A 17,851-nucleotide genomic window follows, 5' to 3' on the forward strand; every position below is an offset into this window, starting at 1 on the left:
CTGAGACCTGGTCAGGCAACAAGAAGGAGAGAGACTGAAGGATTCAAGGGAGAGACAAAAACCATGGTCGGCGTCAAGCAGGCGGATGGAAGGGCTGTCTTCCAGATGACAGGGCCACTTGGAGAGGGGACGAGAGCGGGGGACAACGTTTGTTGTTACTACTTACTGAGAGCCTGTGCAGTGCGGGGCGTCGGTACCGCCAATGGCCACCACCAATCAAGTGGCCGCACCTTACTCTCCCGTCACCTTCAGGCCCTGGCCGCCTTCTCCCCTTTCGCCAGAGGGCGGCGGCGCCCGGGCGGCCGGCGGGAGGCGGGGGCGGTGGGGCGGGCCCGGAGGCCACACCCAGAAACTACCTGCGCGGCCAGGAAGCGGAGGGAGCGCGGCGGCGGCCGGCCCCCTGGTCCTGCGGCTGGACCTCGGCACGCCCGCGCCCCCGGCCCCGGCGGCGATGGGAGCCCGCCGCCCGCGGGGACGACGCTTCTGAGACCCCCGACCGGCCACCGGGACCATGAAGAGCCATCGGGCCCGCAAGGGCGGAGGGGCCGCCGAGGACTTCGGTGCGGGACTCAAGTACAGCTCGCGGTCCGAGGTGAGCGGGCGGGGCGCGCGGGCGGCGCGGTGGAGCCGGCGGGCGGGGGGTAAGTGCAGGGGGCGCGGGCGGCGGGGGGGAGCCGACGGGCGGCGCGGTGGAGCCGGCGGTCCGAGGTGGGCGGGCGAGCGGCGCGGGGGAGCGGGAGGGCGGGGGGCGCGGGCGGCGTCGGGGAGCCGGCGGGCGGCGCGGGGGGCGCCCCGCCTGCAGCGCCGCGCGGGTGCCCAGAGCTGGCCGCGCGCTGGCCCGACAGGTGGAATTTCCTGTTCGGCGGCTGCCTGGCCGGACTTTGGTACCAGCCGTGCGCGCGCGGGCCGCGAGGGCGGCGGGAACCCTCAGGTCCTCGGTGCCGCCGAGTCCCTCCTCGGCCTCCTGCCGCTTCTGTCCTTTCCCTGACCCGAAAAAAGGGCTCCGTGTCGGTCCCTCCAGGAACTCCGCCCTGTTCGTGCACATCTGGAAGGAACCAGGGCGGAGGCTCGGAGCCGGGTGATTTGGGCTGGGGAAGGGAGGTTTCCAGGGGCTCTGGGGTCGTCGCCCTCCTTGCCTCTGCAGGAGTTTCTTTCTGGTCGGAAGGCGTTTAGGGCCCCTGGCAGAGGTTGCCACGGAGCCTGGAGCTAAGGACCCCAGGGTGGGGCTTGCCTGGGCTTCTCCAAGAGGGGATGGAGCTCGTTGGGAAGTGACTGTACGGAAGGGATGTGAGAACATGTGTCTTGAGCTTTTTAGAAGATACTGAAGTTAGAAGCTCTTGTTTGGCAGAAAGAACAATGAGAGATTTCTTGAAAGATCTCGAAGATGGTAAATCTTAATGTAGAGAGTTGGGGAGGGCTTGTGAGTTACTTCATTGAAGGACACACCTAGGTGGCAGGGCCCACGCAGGACTAGGCTTCACACCTCGCTGTCCAGCCGGGACCCCAGGTTTTTGGGAAAGCCAGTACCCACCAGGTGCACCCCGAGAGGCAGGGCCTGTTTTGTGAGGGAGCTTTGCCACTGGGCAAATGCTGATCTGCCCTGTGCTCTCACTTTCTCTAGTGTCCCTGGGTCTAGTAACCACTGCTGCCCCATGCTGCGGCCCTCAGGTCAGGCCAGACTTCGGAGCTCTCTGAAATCAACTCCTTTTCTCCAAGCAGCTTCCTGACTTAGGAAGCTTGCAGAAGACCAAGTTCTGGGGCTGCGGTAGGTAGCCAACCGCAAAGAGCAGCTGAGCCCGGACACCCTTGTTTTCTCCACTTTCCACTCCGTGTTCCTGCTGAGTGGCCTGCTTGAGGCAGATTCACCCAGATGGACGCCTTCTGGTTTCCTTTCTGTAATTGCCGTGTTTGTGAATCCTCGATAATTGCCGATTGGGGCTCTAGACTCCTGCCTCCTCAGCAGAGGTCCTGCTGTTTGGTATTTGTTATTTCAGGGCTGTTGTTCTTCCCAACTGACTTGCCTTTCTGGGACTCTCTCCTGCTGAGCCTGGAGGAGCGGGCTCTTCCAGGAGTCTCCTATGCGCCATCTCACTGCCCACGCGCCTGCCCCCAAGGGCGCCAGACCTAGGGCTCCCCTCCACGCTCACAAGCCCTTGCTTTCTTGGTCCCTGTTCATTTTCTCGTCTTCTGTGAAGCTCGTCCGTTCTGTCCTCCAGTGGGCTCTTCCTTCCACTTCTGATTCTGTGACTTTCATGTGGGTCACTCTTTTCTTCTGCCAAGCTCAGTTGGACCAACTCCGTACCTAGTCCTGGGTCAGGCGCTGTTGGAGGGTGGGCTCTCAAAGACAAATAAGAGTTTCCCTTAAGAAACTGATAGTTTTGAGAGTCATGCTGAGAGATGCGTGTAAAGATGAGATGAGACGCACTGTGTCATGAAGGAAGTAGCCTGCGGTGCCCAAGCTCATTTCCATTTCTCCAGGAATCTTTCAGATATTCCTCCCACTCCATGCCTTTTCAGAACTCACTCTCCCTGGATCATCTTGCATTCAGGGTCTGCAGACTCAGCCTTGACTTGTTCCCTGACCAGGAGGTGCACGCTGCCCTGGGTTTGCCCTCTCTGTCAGCAGAGCGTGACTACGTCACGGCAGGCCCCAGAGGGCCACTGTTGCTTTTGGGTTCCTTATTCCCAGCTGCTTCCATCCCTGCGTGGATGGAGAAAGGTCTGTTTGAAGGTATTTGTATCTGGTTGCATCGCGCCCAAGGCTGATGACTCTGGCCCCCACCCCACTCTCACCTGTTCCCATCACACAGGAAGTGGCTGCCTCCGTGTTCCCCACCACCTCTGGGGCCCTGATGCACACACTGTGTCTGGGGATTGTGTGAGGCCTGCCTGCATGAGAGCAGGTATACAATGCCAGTTTTTATGGCCCTTAACGAGAACTGGGAAGCCTGCCTCGCCCAGTGTCCTGGCCCCTCTTGAATATTTGATGGTGGCCGTGAAGCTGCTTTGACATTGACATTGTTGGTCCCTTCTCAAGTCAGGATTGCCCCAGGGAAGACTCAGTATCCCCTAGGCATGCAGAGACCAGGATTGAAAAGCCAGATGTTTGGGGTCAAAGTCAGATGTTACGGGGGCTAGGCTCTCCAGCTCTGGCTATTCAGAGAGTCGTCTCTTTGTTAATTGATCGAATATTCACTCATCCACATAACAAACATTAGGTACCCACGCACTGAGCATTTGGCAGGTACAAGGCAATAACACTGAGAAAGACCCCAGTGTCACAGTCGCTGCCCTCGAGGAACATCCAGTGTCGTGTGGGAGACAGGGAATTAAGTTCTGTGTGGTAGCACTAGATGCAGGATAAGCCCAGTCTGGCCACTTAGGAGGGGCGTCTAACCCAGGCTGGAAGGGCAGGGTAGGTGAGTTTGGGCTGGAGGCCCCTGTGGTGTGGCGGTGGGAGTGTCCAACGTGGAGCCTGGATCTGGGGCCCCGCTTTCCTGCCAGGTGATCTCAGATGTTAGCTACTCTCTCTAAGCCTCGCTTTCGGGGGCTATAAAATGGGGATGACATACATGGTACAGGTTTGCCACGAGGATTGTACTTTACATGAAAGCCCTTTGTAAGTTGCTGGGTGGTGTCCAAAGCCCGCAGTCTGAGTTTCTGAGCTGGGAAAAGCCTTGAGACAAACAGTGAGGGGAAGCGGGGTGCAGAGGCCGGGCACCCGGGGTGGCAGTGGGGCTCACCTCGCAGAAGAGCTGGCCTGCCCTGGTGAACACAGGGAGTCTGTCCAGGAGCGTGGGGCAACGGGACCCTCTTCTATGGTCTTCCGCTTTTCATTTCCTTCCCTTTATGCAGCTTCTATGAGAAAGATCCTTCCATGAAAAGGAAATGTGTCCTGAGACCACTATAACTGGCTCCCCATCCCTTTTTCCCTCTCGTTTCCCCCTCTCTACCGTATAAAACAAAACTTTAAAAACACTTCCTCTTTCTTGGTTCTCTTGAGCATGTGCTGGGCTCTCTGGAAGGCCCACGAGTGGGGAGGGCGCAAGCAAGAAGGGCACATGGGGGGATACAGGGGTGCGGGGAAGGTGCGTGTGGGGAAGATGCGTGCGGGGAGGGTGCATGCACGGGAAGAGCAGGGAGGGCAGTGAACAGTGGGAACCTGGAGTGTTTGGTGGGGATCGGCTCCCCAGGCTGTGAAGGGACCTGCCCTCCTGGGGGCCCTCTGTCGGCCTTGGCCCCGGGGGCCCTGGGAAGCCGGGCCCTCGTGTAGGAGATGGAAGCCGAGACAGAAGACAGCGCCGGCTCTGGAGCTGCCCCAGTCAGAAGCACGAGTTGCCTGCCCCTGTGGGACCCGTGAGGGTGGACCCTCCTGCCACTCCTCAGCAGCTCCCCCACCCGGCCTCTCACTGCGACTGCCTGCTGGTGGCCGCTGTGGTCCTGGAGTTCCCCTGGTGTCACTTCCTTCTCTGGCCTGTGGTTCTGCCCAGGCTGTTGGCTCATGTCTCTCTTAAGAGAAAAAATCTGTTCTGGGAAGAGGAGGAGGGAGAGTGTGACAGTGCCCTCAAGGAGCCCAGGGCCCAAAGATGTTGTTGCTTCTGACATTGTGCACGTGCTACTGGAGTATCTAGAATACTAATAATCATTAGCATTATTGAGCTTGTACCGTGTTTACAGCTCTTAGAGGTAAGTACTATCATTCGTATCCTTTTCTAGGTGAGGGAAATGGAGCACAGAGAGGCTAAGCGACTTGCCAAAGGTCACAGAGCGAAGCAGTAGTGGGATTGGGATTTGAACCCAGGTAGTCTGGCTCTGCTGTATTCTACTTGGACTGCTACGGTGCAAGACAGGGCAGTCAGCCCAATGGGCTCAGGAAGGGATGGATTACTAAGGGTAAGAATTGGTTTGATTTGGGTGAGAAACTGTCTTTCTCTTGGCATGTTTCTGAGATGCCTGGGGCTTAGCAAAATTATAATGGCCATTTGGTGGTATCGGAATGGGAACTTCTGGCTTCTTAGAGAATTTTCACCCTGGATGGCAGTGGTGAGAAGTATGTTTGGGGTTTGCTCAGAGCTCAATGGGCAGTAATTGCCCCTTTTTCTTTGTTAAGAACTTTTCTAGAAGCAGTTCCTTACTAAAAATTCTGTCTTGGGATCTCATATTTTCAGAATTTGCTTATTCTATCCAGGCTTGGCAGATCCTTAGAATCCTTGTGATAGTTGACTGACTGGTCAGAATGCTGGATCCTTCGTCTCTGAGATGGCGGTGAGGATGCTGAAAAGGTGGAGGATGTGATGATGGCAATCATTTCTCCCCACCACTGCACACCTGCGCTCCAGTTCATCCTCTCTCTTTGTCCTCACAGCAGCTACCTGGGAAAACAGCCTAGTTTACGGATGAGAGTAGTGAGGCTTCCAGGATTTGTGTAACGGCCCAAAGGCAGGAAGAGGTGGAGCAAGGCTTCCAACCCAGATCTGCCTGACTTCTAAGCCTACTCCCTTAACTGCAGCGCCGTCATACGTTTGTACCCCAGAGACCATGGTGACGGCTGTGTGTCCCCAGCACAGTCCCAGAGCACATCACTGGACAGAGGGTGCGAGTGCCGGGCGCAGCTCAGGTCCGCTGAAGCCTCTGCTGCCAAACTCGTTTGCTTTCCCCTTTGGATGTGGTGACTCAGCTGGTGGACCAGGAGACTGGCTGGAGATGTGATTTCAATAAGGCTTTGAACAAAATGTAGCTTTGTTTATTATATACGTGAATAAAAATCATAATGGAAATTTTAAATTGAAAAGCAGTTCACCCACACAAGCCGAGGAATCAAGCTGTTTACATTTGTCGTGCCTCTTTCCACTCCTTACCTAGGCAAACATTGTATCTGGTTGGTTGTTGTGCACATACAATTTGTGTTTTGGGGGAGACGTGTTGGCCTCCTGTCTGCTGGGCACGGTTGGGGCCTGCCTGCTGCAGGATGATAAAGTCTGGTAGGTTTCTGTCCGATTGAGGGCCATTTGAGGGCCCAGGAGGGCCCACTCGTGGCTCCAAGTGAGTCTGGGCTGTGGCCTCGGGCTGCTCTTGACTAGCTTCTGGGTTCTGAGCCATTTCTTATTTAGCAGCAATCTGATGAGACGATTTGTTGATGGTCTTTGTGGAGGACACCCTCCTGAGAAGGAAAGGCTGCTACTTTGGATGTACTTAATTACGAGTCCAGAGGACCCGGACAGCCTGCGTGATAGGCTGCTGGGATCAGACTTGTGTCCATCGCATTAGGAGCAAGAGCAGCGCTGACTGCGCCACCCTCAGCGGAAGCAAACCCGCCTCCCTTCTGCTGGCGCTGGCGTGGTGTGTGATGTGAGGGGCCTCAGGGCGATGAGGAGCGAGGAGTGGGGCATCAGAGTGGGGCATCGCAGGAGAGCCAGAATTTTGAGCTGACTGCAGGCTCAGTGAAAGCCAGGCATGCAGTGTGGGTCCCTAAAACCTAAAGTGGATTCCCTTCCCTCATATTTTTATTTGGTTATACCCTTAAAAATTATTATTAAAAGACTAATATATATATATATTTAAAGAAATTTGGCTAACTCAGATAAATAGAATTCAAAATGGGGGGGAAGTACCCTAAGAGGCGTTTTAATAATTTGGTATTGCCTATGAATGTTTCCTAAAACAGAAGCTTTTTTTTCTGATTACAAAAGTTAGAAAGGGTTTTTTTTCCCCTTGAAATCAAGCAATACAGAAATATACAAAGTAGAAAGTGAAATTCCTCTGAAATTCTCTCCCCCAGACTTTATAAATCCTGTAAATAGTTTGGCTTTTGTTATCCCACAAGTCTTCTCTGCATATACTGATACTTACGTGGATATTAATATATCCGTGTACACGTGTTCTCGCCAAATGGAATCATAATGTCATCCCTGTTCTGCAGCTACAGACCTGTTGTAATTAATTCATCAAACATTTATTAAGTACCTTAACCCATGCTAGGACTGTGGAGCAAGACACAGCCTCCTCCCTCTCCCCATCCTTAAGGAGCAGGTGCTTGACCTGGAGATGCTGAGACAGACTGAGGTGTGATTGGGGCGCTACACCCTGAGGAAGACACCTCACTAAAACAGTGGGGAGGTGCCCTCCTCGGGGCTGCTCACAGGAGCTACCTGAGCTGAGTTTAGAAGGGAGGGAAGGGCCCGTATATATATATATATATATATATTTTTTTTTTTTTTTAAAGATTTTATTTTTCCTTTTTCTCCCAAAGCCTCCCGGTACATAGTTGTGTATTCTTAGTTGTGGGTCCTTCCAACTGTGGCATGTGGGACACCACCTCAGCATGGCTTGACGAGTGGTGCCATGTCCGTGCCCAGGATCTGAACTGGCGAAACCCTGGGCCACCGAAGCAGAGCGTGCAAACTTAACCACTCAGCCACGGGGCTGGCCCTGCCCGTATGTTTTCTGACTTCTTTTTCATTTAACGTTGCATCTTGGGTAGTTTTTCCATTTTATTACCTACTCTTTGAAGAACCATTTTTGATTGCTGCATAAGCTTTCATCAAGTGGATGTATCAGTATTTATTTTTAATTATTTATTCATTTTTATTATTTCTGTGTGCTAATGACTGTGTTCTTGGACAGTTAATGGAAATAGAGCCCTGGGGATGAGGGAGGTCATTGACGAACAGCCCCGTGGAGACCTCGCTGGTCAGGCCGCAGTAGGCTCATGCTGCTGAATTCTGGGTCCCGTGTCTTGTCTGGAATAGTGCCAACTGAGGTTGAACGAGATGCCCAGAAGTTTGGAAGACACTTTGAAGGACTGAGTTGAGCACGTTTAGCGTGAGGAGGACTAGACTCCGAGCACAGGTGCCGACTTGGCAGAAGTCAGGCTGCTCCTGCTGCAGTGCTCACGGCATGCAGGGTTGTGCTGCCTCCCGTGCTCGGGAAGGAAGAGCTTCCTAACAGCGGCACTAAGTGAAAATTCTGTTTCCCTCCGGGAGGATGGGAGATGGGATGACGTCTACAGTCTGTCCCGGCTCTAGGAATCTGACTCCAAGGACACGGTTCTGCAGTCCTCTCCTCGGTCCTGTCCTTTTACTTCCAGCCCGGAGATTCTGGTTTGTAATCATGGACCTGGGCCCCAGGCGCCCTCCCCTGGCCTCATGTTCCCCTGTTTGCACATTCAGTCCTTTCACCTGAATGGCCTCTGAGGTTTGTAGCTCTAGTAACATGCCTGGGAGGGACGGAAGAGGTGTTCTGGAATCTAGGCAGGAGGCAGTGGGCTTGGGACCTTTCCCCTAACTTCTGCAGATCCCTGGGTCCACCAAGGCAGCTGTTAAAAAAGGTTAAACAGGGTCCGGCCCCGTGGCTGAGTGGTTGAGTTCACATGCTCTGCTTCGGTGGCCTGGGGTTCGCCAGTCTGGGGTTCGCCAGTTTGGATCCTGGGTGCAAACCTATGTACTGCTCATCAAGCCATACTATGGTGGCATCCCACCTAGAAAAACTAGAATGACCTACAACTAGGATATGCAACTATGTCGTGGGGCTTTGGGGAGAAAAAAAGAAGGTGAAGATTGGCAACAGATGTTAGCTCAGGGCCAATCTTCCTCACCAAAAAAAAAAAAAAAAAAGGTTAAATAGACTGTGGTACCTCCATCCCATGGAATACTACTCAGCAGTAAAAAGGAGCAAACTTGGTGCATGCAGTGATACAGATGATGCTCCAGGGAATTTTGCTGAGTGACTACTAACCTGTGAAATCAGAATGGGGGTTCAGTGAAATTTCAAGAAAAAGAACGAAAAGCAGTTACATGGTGCTGCTTTCCCTTCCCATTTCTCCTGTTTAGTTTTTGGGGAACCCACCTGTTTGTGCCGCTGCAGGCAGGTGCATTGGCTCCCCAAGTGCAGTGATTGGGAGAGGAGAAGGGGCAGGTGGCCGGGGCCAGGAAAAGGATCTCTGGCAAATAGGGACAGGGCGTGCAGGCTTAGTGGAATCAGGAGCTGGGGTGGAGTCGGGTGGGGAGTGAGAGCTGGTGGTGGTGTTCTCTCACAGGCGATCTTGGAGCCAAGATGGAATTCTCTGGCTGGAATTACAAAAGAGGTTGTGTCCTGGGGGGAGCATGGAACTGAGGACTGGGAGAGATGGAGCTGGGTATAGCAGGCGGGCAGGCCAGGCCGACACTGGCGAGCTTGTGGAGCTGTCGGCAGCACCCTGGGGTGTGGACTGAGCATCCTCTCCCCTTCCAGGGGAGAACGAGGGACACAAGCTTGGAAACTTCCCTGGGCCCTGGCACCTGGGAGATTATACCAGCTCGCCCTGTGTGGGCTACCTAAGTGTGACCCTGGAGAGAGAAGTCCTTCAAGCAATCAGTCAAGTGCTAACCCTGATCAAGGACAAGGGTAGAGGGGGTGGAGCAGAGAATCGGTATGAAGAGGAAACGTGCCCTGACCTCCTAGGCCTGCCTGGTCTACCCAGCGTGGCGGTGGGGTATCACTGATGCCAGGTGAGTGGTGTGGGTCACAAGGGAGGTGAGGTTCCAGGGAGAAAGTACTGTGCACTGAGGTGGTCCACGGGGGTTTCCTGGAGGGGCTCTGCTGCGTCCTCAAGGGCAGGTGGGTTTGCTAGGTGGTGAGGGGAGCCGAGCCACTGTGATGGGCAGGATGAGACCAGCTTCCTTGTTCCTTATAGGTTTGGGGCCTTCTGGCTGGGGGCAAGGTCAGGGATGGGAGGAGTCAGCACCCCAGACCAGTGTTGAGGGGCTGGACTCCAAATCCAGTGGTGGGCACAGCATGCCGCCTCCTTGGCCCAAGAAGTAGGTTTTGTAGTCAGTGGAGTTTTTCAGAGTGTTCTTCAAGGCAGCTCATCTCTGAGCCTCCTTGTGCTTGTCTGCATCGTGGGGGAGGTGGAGGGAGAGCTGGTCCCCTGAGATGCAGCCCAGGGTCCTGGAACGTTGGCTTTGAGTCAGATTTGGGTTTGAAATTCAGCCCAGCCACCTTTTAGCTATCTGGGTTTTTGATGTTACCCTCTTTTAACCCATTTCCTCATCTGAAAATGAAACCTCGTTGTAAGAATGGGGGATGATATGTACTAAAAACACCTAACATGGCACAAAGCTGCACAAAAATAGTGACTGTCTATCGTGGCCTCAGCCCCCTCATTGAGCTGCGAGGCGCAGAGATGGCGGGTGCGAGAGCCCCTCGGGGACCACCAGGGTGCCCCAGAGCCTTCGTGGACTCGTGGTCTCCATGGCTGCCCAGGAGGGCTGCTTAGGCATCGGCTGGCTCCGGTTTGGAAACCTGCCTCGGTCTTCGGGACAGTGTCTTGAGGAATAGTGTGGAGGCCCCCTAGGTCCTGCCACTACTTCAGCCAGTCTGTTATTGTTTTATTATTTTGAGGTGCTGCAAAAAATTGCATTTGAAATAAGGTTTCAATGTTTTAAAAAATGTTTTGGAAACGACTGGAAACTTGCTGTGTAAACCGAGGCCCAGAGCATAGATGTGGTCAGGTGAATGCATGGCTTTGCTGGGCGAATCTCCCCTGGGCTGTGAGGGGAGAGGCCCCTGGGGGGGGCTTGCTTCTCTCCCCCAGGCGCCTCCGGCTTTCCTGGGGGAGGGGAGGGGAGGTGGGGAGGGGGACAGGAGCCGGAGGCCTCCCTGGTGTTCTGGGTCATGGGTCAGGGCAGAATGACGTGAGTGACGAGAGGGCAGTGGACGGTGGCCCTGGTGTGCTTTTCCCGGGGCTTCCGGGAAGCTGGCTGGCTGGTCTGCTCCTGCCTGGCCCCTTGAGGCCTGCACGGTTAGACGTGGTGCTGTTAAAGTTTTGTATTCATTTCGTTTCAGTGTGTGAACTTGAGCTTCAACTGCTCTACCAGAACAGCAGGAGGAATGGGACTGGCCCTGCTTTGGGCAGATGGGACAGTGAAGAAATCACAGTCGCGGGGGCTGGCTGGGTAGGCCCCTGTCATTAGCAGGAATCAGCTCATTATGTTTTATAACACCTCTACTTAGAAGGCTGTAAGGGGTTATTAACCCACTTTTAAGAGGGGAAAATTGAGGCACAGTGAGAATTGTTTGCCCCGATGGCTCAGAGTTCTCAGCCCTGATCCCATCCACATCATACCCACCCCAACCCCTCAAGAAGGAAAGAAGAGACTTGTGTCTGGTGGCTGTGGGCCCCCCTCGCCCGCCACGGGCTCTTGTTGCAGGAGTGTGTGGTCCCAGCCCCGCCCCTGTGTTGGGGGGACCCTGGGCAGTGTGGGGAGTTGGGCAGGGACCCCGCAGGAGACACATACTGGCTGGCAGGGAAGCGTTGGGTTTCTGTGCTGAGTGCCTGCGGTCTGCTGAGTCAGGGCTCCCGGACGTGCCCTCCTGCTCTCCCCAGGGGTGCAGAGTTTGGGATTATTTCCTTCAGTGGGAAGTGTGGGCTGTGGGTTAGTTTTATTCCCTGGATGATGTGGGGGGCACAGATCTACAGGTAATTCTGGATCCTCCTTGGGGCCCCACAGACTCACCCATTTCCCAGCAGCCCCTTCTTCTGGTGGGGCAGCTAGGACAGTGGCGGGTCAAATGGCAAGGGTGAGAGGGTTGGGCAAGAAAAAGGCAGAGGTTTAGTGCGTCCTCTGCCAGCTGCCCAGGCCTCTGCGGGGAGTGTGTGTCTGCGGAGCTCTGGTGGCAGCCTCGGGGACGTGGGGTGGTGGGTACGACCTGTCATGGGAGGGTCCCATGGTGCAGAAGCCAAGTGCAGCCCCACAGCAGGTACTTTGCATCCCGTGTGGTTTCTTAAAATAGGCCAACTGAAACTCAGCATGCACAGCCGCTCCTCTCCCTATGATGGGAAGTGGGTGAGCCGGGCAGCCTCTTGGAAGAGGAAGGCCGCAGTGTATCTTGAACTTTCAAGTTCCTAAGAATAACCTGGGGCACTTGTTAAACTTGCAGATCTCGGGGCTCTGCCCCTGACCTGCTGTATAAGACCTCTGGGGGGAGGGGCTTGGGAATCTGGATGCTGAGCAAGCACTGTGTTTGTTTTATTTTGTTTTTTTATTGTGATTTTTCATGACCTGACAAGTCTGGGAAATGGCTACAAGCAGTGGGGACCGTAGGCTCTTGTGGATTTCTTGAGAATCTGGCTTCCTGTGGGATCAGTTGCCCCAGGTTGGTGAGTGGGTGGTGGATTCCGATGTGGGCTTTCTTTTCCCTTCTTTATTTGTCCCAGTGGTCGTCCTGTGATGAAATCCAGTGTCCTCTCTGTGCTGGTCACTGTGCTGGGCCCGGACTGCCGTGGAGGCAGGACGGGTGAAGCCCCTGCCCTTGGGAGCCTGCATGTGGGTTGGAGACAGGGTCCCTTCATAATCAGCAACTTGAAAAAGAGGCCTTTGTCCACTTTCACCTCTGTTATCTGAGAGCTGTGTCTTCTGCTGTGCTCAGCGCCACCCAGGATGGCAAACACAGAGTTGGTGTTTGGAAGTCATTCCTTGCTCTGTCGTCTCAGGTGGTCTTGAGCCATGCGGTGTTTCTGGAGACTGGCCAGGATCTAACTGGCATCAGGGAGAGGCCATGAGAGTTATGCTGGCTTTGTCTTTGTCCTTGCAAAGGAAGGCATCCTTGAAGTGCCACAGAAGTGCCTCCTCACCTTGGAAAACCTTCACAGATGCTCAGACTGGCCTTTCTTGCTTGAACAATTTCAGGGGTATTTTATGGTTGTCATGACTATGGTGGTGGTGATGACATCATGACGTTGAAATCTGTCCCATGTAAGTGGTGGGTCCTCTGAGTCACCAAACCTCTAAGTGAAGAGCACCTGCCGCAAATCAATGGCAGGGTTGGCAGTGGCACCTGAATCCAGCCACCCGTGTCTTAGTCTCAGGTCTGAGCAATACGCCTGTGTCTCCAGCCAGTGACATCACTTCTGCCCCTCGACCTGGATCTTCAGCAGCAGAAGCAGATTACCAGTTGTCATGTGATGTCCTTTCATGGCCTCTCCCAGGCTTCTTCAGTTTTCAGGTTCATCCCTTGCCTTCCCAGCAGATCACAACAGCATTAGCCAAATGAGGAAAAATCTTAAAAAAAAAAGTCTCGTGCGAAGATTTATTTCTTCCGTGTCTGCTTTGATTGGAATCTTGTGTGGATTTTGGGGTAGTTAGTGTCATTTTTGCTGTTTAGAAATGTAAACGCTTACCAGTTGCCTTTCTCTAGTGAAGACCACACTCTGAGCCATCAATGGCAAGTTCCAGCTTTGGATTTGCTGGTCCCGAAGCCAGTGGGAGAGAGGGCCTGCGAGGCTCCGGAGCAGTGACGGGTCTGTGGTGTGTGCGTGGGGCCGGGAGCAGAGTCCTCTTAGCGGTAGGACTCTTTGCTTGACTTAGACACCGACTTTTGTTTGCTCTGCATTTAGCTTTCAGCCTTGGTGCGTTTCTCACTTAATGGGAGTCAGGTGACTGTAAGGGTCTTTCCTGTATCGTCACACACATACCTTCTCGAAGTCAGTGTTTTTGGACAACCGCTGGCAGGGGGGAGGATGTGTTTCACTTGCACTAAGTGTGCTTAAAACCACAGAAAATATGATGCTGCCCAGGGCTTATGCATCTCCTCTCCTGGATTTCTGGACTGTACTCCCTCTGTCGCTCCAGGAAATGGGATGGGAATGGCAATAATCTGACCCTTCCCTGCAGCCTGCCCCGGGGTCCTCCCCCTTCATCCCTCCTGGCTCTTTACCTGTGGGTACCAAGCCCTCCGTGCGCATCTGTCCTCAGGCACTCATTCCTTGCTCTCCCGTCTGAGCTGGCCTTGAGCTGTGCTGTCTTCCTAGGGACTCTGGCAGGGATCTAACTGGAGCTGCCCGGGGGGAATTGGCCCTGAGTTCTGTGGCCTCTGTCTCTGCAGGAAGCAAGCACCTGGCTTCACAGCCCTGGGTTTTGTATGTGCCCCTGCAGATTTGTTTCCTTTCACGAAAGAGAGAGGATAGGCAGAAGCAGGCACTAGTGTACTTTCTCTGCCCTGGGCTTTGTGACGCTGTAGAGAGACTGTTGTGTGTGGAGAGATGACAGTGATGATGATGAGCACAGTTAAGTCTGAGTGGGTGGGAGCTCCCTGCCACCTCCTCCTCTGCGGGCCGCCGGCCATGTGCATTCCAGAAACCCAGCTAGGGCTGGAAGGGCGTGCCTCTGCTTTACTGACTTCACTGCCTTTGTGACTTTGAACAGGTCACTCCCTGTCTCTCAGCCTCAGTTTCCTTATCAATAAAATGACTGGGTTAGGCAAGATGATCTCTAATGTGCCTGAACATGGAGCTGAGAGTGTGGTTATAAAAGGAAGCAGTCTCGTTACTGATTAAACAGCATTTCTGGGCTGAGTGGAGCCCCAGAATTCACACTGCAGGGACGAGCCAGTCCCACTGCTGACAGCCTGGCTCCACGGCAAGGCTGGGGGTGGCCCCTGGGTCCACTGTCCATGCTGTCGGCCACCTTCCTCTTCCCAAGGAGCTTGCTTCCCATTTCCCTGAATACTTGCTCCCCGCATTTCTGGAAGCTGACCACACTAGGGGGCAGAAAACCAGGATCAAATCTGGATCTGCCACTGAGCTGCTGTGTGTGCAATCCTGCAACGTCATCGTTTCTCCCCTCCTTATCTGTAGTGCAGGGGAATGGCACCAGTCATGAGCAATCCCAGGGTGGTTGTGAGCATCAGGTAAGGAAATAGTCGTGAAATTACTCTGTAAGTTGAAAATAAACATAATAAACTATTATCTTGTTACATTTTTTTCTAATTCATGTAAACATACCCACAGTCTGTTCAGAGAGTCTAGCTAAAGCCTATTTTTTCATTTTTAAATGTGATTAGACAACCAAGGACCATTGGGCATTTAAAGAAAACCTGCAGCCTGAAAGAGAAAGGCAAAGACCCAGTTCCGAAGATAAGATGAGAAAGTCTAGTTGGCATCTAAGAAAGAGGAAGGTAGTGCGTTTATAAAATGAGAAAAGGCTGCTCCAAAAAGTAATCATCAAAGAATAAAACATCACTCTTGGAAATGAGATACATGTGTTTTGAAATTAAAAAAAGCAAACATTTGTTGTCTTTATAATTCTTGAGATCAGGGGATGTTAGTCCTCCAGTCTTGTTCTGTTTTTCAGGGCCTGTTGCGTTTCCATATGAGTTTCAGAAGCAGCTCATCGATATCTACGAAAAGCCTACTGAGACTTTGATCGAGATTGTATTGAATCTGTAGACAAATCTGAGAAGAACAGATATCTTAACTGTGTTGAGTCAGCCAATCCATAAGCAGGGGATATTGCTTGATTTATTTGGGTCTTTTAAAATTTTTCTCAGCAGTGTTTTGTATTTTTCAGTGTACAGGTCTTGTACGTCTTTTGTGAGATTTGCCCCTAAGTGTTTCATTTTGGTGATGCTATTGTAAGTGGTATGTTTTTAGTTTTAATTTCCAATTGGTCATTGTTAATATGTAGAAATACAATTGAGTTTTATATATTGATCTTGTATCTTACAACCTTGCTAAACTCACTTATTATTTAAATAGCTTTTTTGACTTGAAAAGCTACAGTAATGAAGACAGTATGGTATTGGCATAAAGATAGACAAAGAGATCAAGGGAACAGAATAGAATTCAGAAATAACCCACAAACATATGGACAATGGATTTTTTTTTTAAAGATTTTATTTTTCCTTTTTCTCCCAAAGCCCCCCAGTACATAGTTGTATATTTTTAGTTGTAGGTCCTTCTAGTTGTGGCATGTGGGATGCCACCTCAGCATGGCCTGATGAGTGGTGCCATGTCTGTGCCCAGGATCCGAGCCAGCGAAACCCTGGGCCGCCGAAGCAAAGCATACAAACTTAACCACTCGGCCACGGGGCTGGCCCCTGGACAACGGACTTTTGACAAAAGTGCAAAGGCAATTCAGTAAAGAAAAGATAGTGGGCTGGCCCGGTGGTGTAGCGGTTAAGTTCGCACGTTCCATTTCGGTGGCCCGGGGTTCGCTGGTTCAGATCCTGGGTGCGGACATGGCGCCACTTGTCAAGCCATGCTGTGGCAGGCATCCCACATATAAAGTAGAGGAAGATGGGCACGGATGTTAGCTCAGCGCAGGTCTTCCTCAGCAAAAAGAGGAGGATTGCTGCAGATGTTAGCTCAGGGCTAATCTTCCTCAAAAAAAAAAAGATAGTCTGTGCAAAAAATGGTAGTGCAATAATTGGGTATCCATATGCAAAAAGAAAGAAAAAGAGAAAAAAAGAATTCTGAGCCATACTTTGCATGATAAAAAAAAAAGTAAACTTAAAATGGATTATAGGTCCAAATGTAAAACCTAAAACTATAAAACTACTGGAAGAAAACATAGGAGAAAATCTTTGTTGCCTTGGGTTAGGCAAAGATTTCTTAGATACAACACCAAAATCACAATCCATAAAAGAAAACCTTGACAAATTGGACTTCATGAAAGTGAGAAACTTCTGTTCTTCAAAAGACACTGTTAAGAGAATGAAAATGTAAGCACAGACTAGGAGAAAGTCTTTGCAAAGTATATATCTGATATATTCTTGCATCCAGAATATGTGTAAAGAGCTCTCAAAACTCAAAAATAGGAAAATAAGAAAACCAATTTAAAAAACTCGGCAAAAGATTTGAAAAGAGACTTTACCAAAGAAGATAAACAGATGGCAATTAAGCACAAGAAAAGATGCTCAACATCATTAGTCATTAGGGAAAATCAACTTAAAACCACCATGAGATACCACTACACATCTATTAGAATGTCTAAAATTAAAAAGACCGACCATACCCAGTGTTGGAGAGGATGCGGGCACCTGGAATCCCCTTACACTGCCGATGGGAATGTGACATGGCACGGTCACTTTGGAAAACAGTTTGGCAGTTTCTTAAAAAGTTAAGCCTAACATATGAACTTGCTATTCCACTTCTAGGGGCTTACCAGGCAAGGGAAGGCATTTGCCAATACAAGGGCTCAAACAGGAATGTTCATAGCAGCATTGTTTGTAATAGCCCCAAACTGGAAATCACCCAAGTGTCCGTCAACAGATGAATAGGTAAACAAATTGTTGTATATCCACTACTTGGCAATAGGAAGGAATGCACTGTTTCCATGATGGACTTAAGAACGTGGATGAATCTGAAAATACTGTGCTGAGTAAAAGAAGCCAGACAATAGAGCATACATCTTGTATAATTCCATTTATATAAAGTTCTGGAAAAAGCAGACTAATCTTTACTGACAGGAACAGATAAGTGGTTGCTTGGGGACAGGAAAGGGAATCAGGGAGGAGGAGGAGGGAAGGGCCAGGAGGAAACTTGAAGGTGATGGATATGTTCATTATCTTGATTGTGGTGATTTCACGGGTGTGCCAAAGTTTGCCACACCAAAAATATGCCAAAAATTGTACACTTTATATATATACAGTTTATTTTTATATCAGTTATACCTCAGTGAAGTGACTTAAAAAATTCCATGGCATGTTTACAAGAGTAAGTTTAAAAAAAGAATCCCAAAATAGAACCAAATGATGGAAAAATGTAAAATATGAGAGAGAAAAAAAAGCCAGAGATGTAGAGGACCTACTGTTTATCCTTGGTGTTCTGAGGTTTCGTCATCATATATCTAGTTATCTGTGCTTTTGCATTTATCTTTCTCACTGTTCAGTGAGCCCTTTGACTTTGAAGCTATAGCCCTCTCTTTAGCTCTTGGAAATATTCTTCTAGCATTTCTTTGATGCTGTCCTCTGCCAGACTCAGGAATTGGGCTCAGGGATTACAGAACATAGAGGTGAGACAAGGAAGGGCATTGTTAGAAATCCCCAGATCCACCTCTGTCCCAAACAAAAATACCCCTACCCCACCAGCCCCCAT

The 17,851-nt window shown here is 51.4% G+C and overlaps 1 protein-coding gene across 1 annotated transcript in view; it reads left to right on the forward strand.

Moving 5' to 3' along the window:
* The first annotated feature begins 334 nt into the window (after positions 1–334).
* The window catches only part of ST14 (ST14 transmembrane serine protease matriptase), a 39,471-nt gene continuing 21,954 nt past the window's right edge, over positions 335–17,851 (forward strand). The window contains exon 1 of the mRNA XM_023645141.2: positions 335–592. Coding sequence (XP_023500909.1) covers positions 512–592 — 81 coding nt within the window. The 5' untranslated portion in view covers positions 335–511. The remainder of the gene's footprint in view (positions 593–17,851) is intronic.

Source organism: Equus caballus, chromosome 7 (assembly GCF_041296265.1).
Source record: "Equus caballus isolate H_3958 breed thoroughbred chromosome 7, TB-T2T, whole genome shotgun sequence".
In the NCBI taxonomy this organism is placed as follows: domain Eukaryota; kingdom Metazoa; phylum Chordata; class Mammalia; order Perissodactyla; family Equidae; genus Equus; species Equus caballus.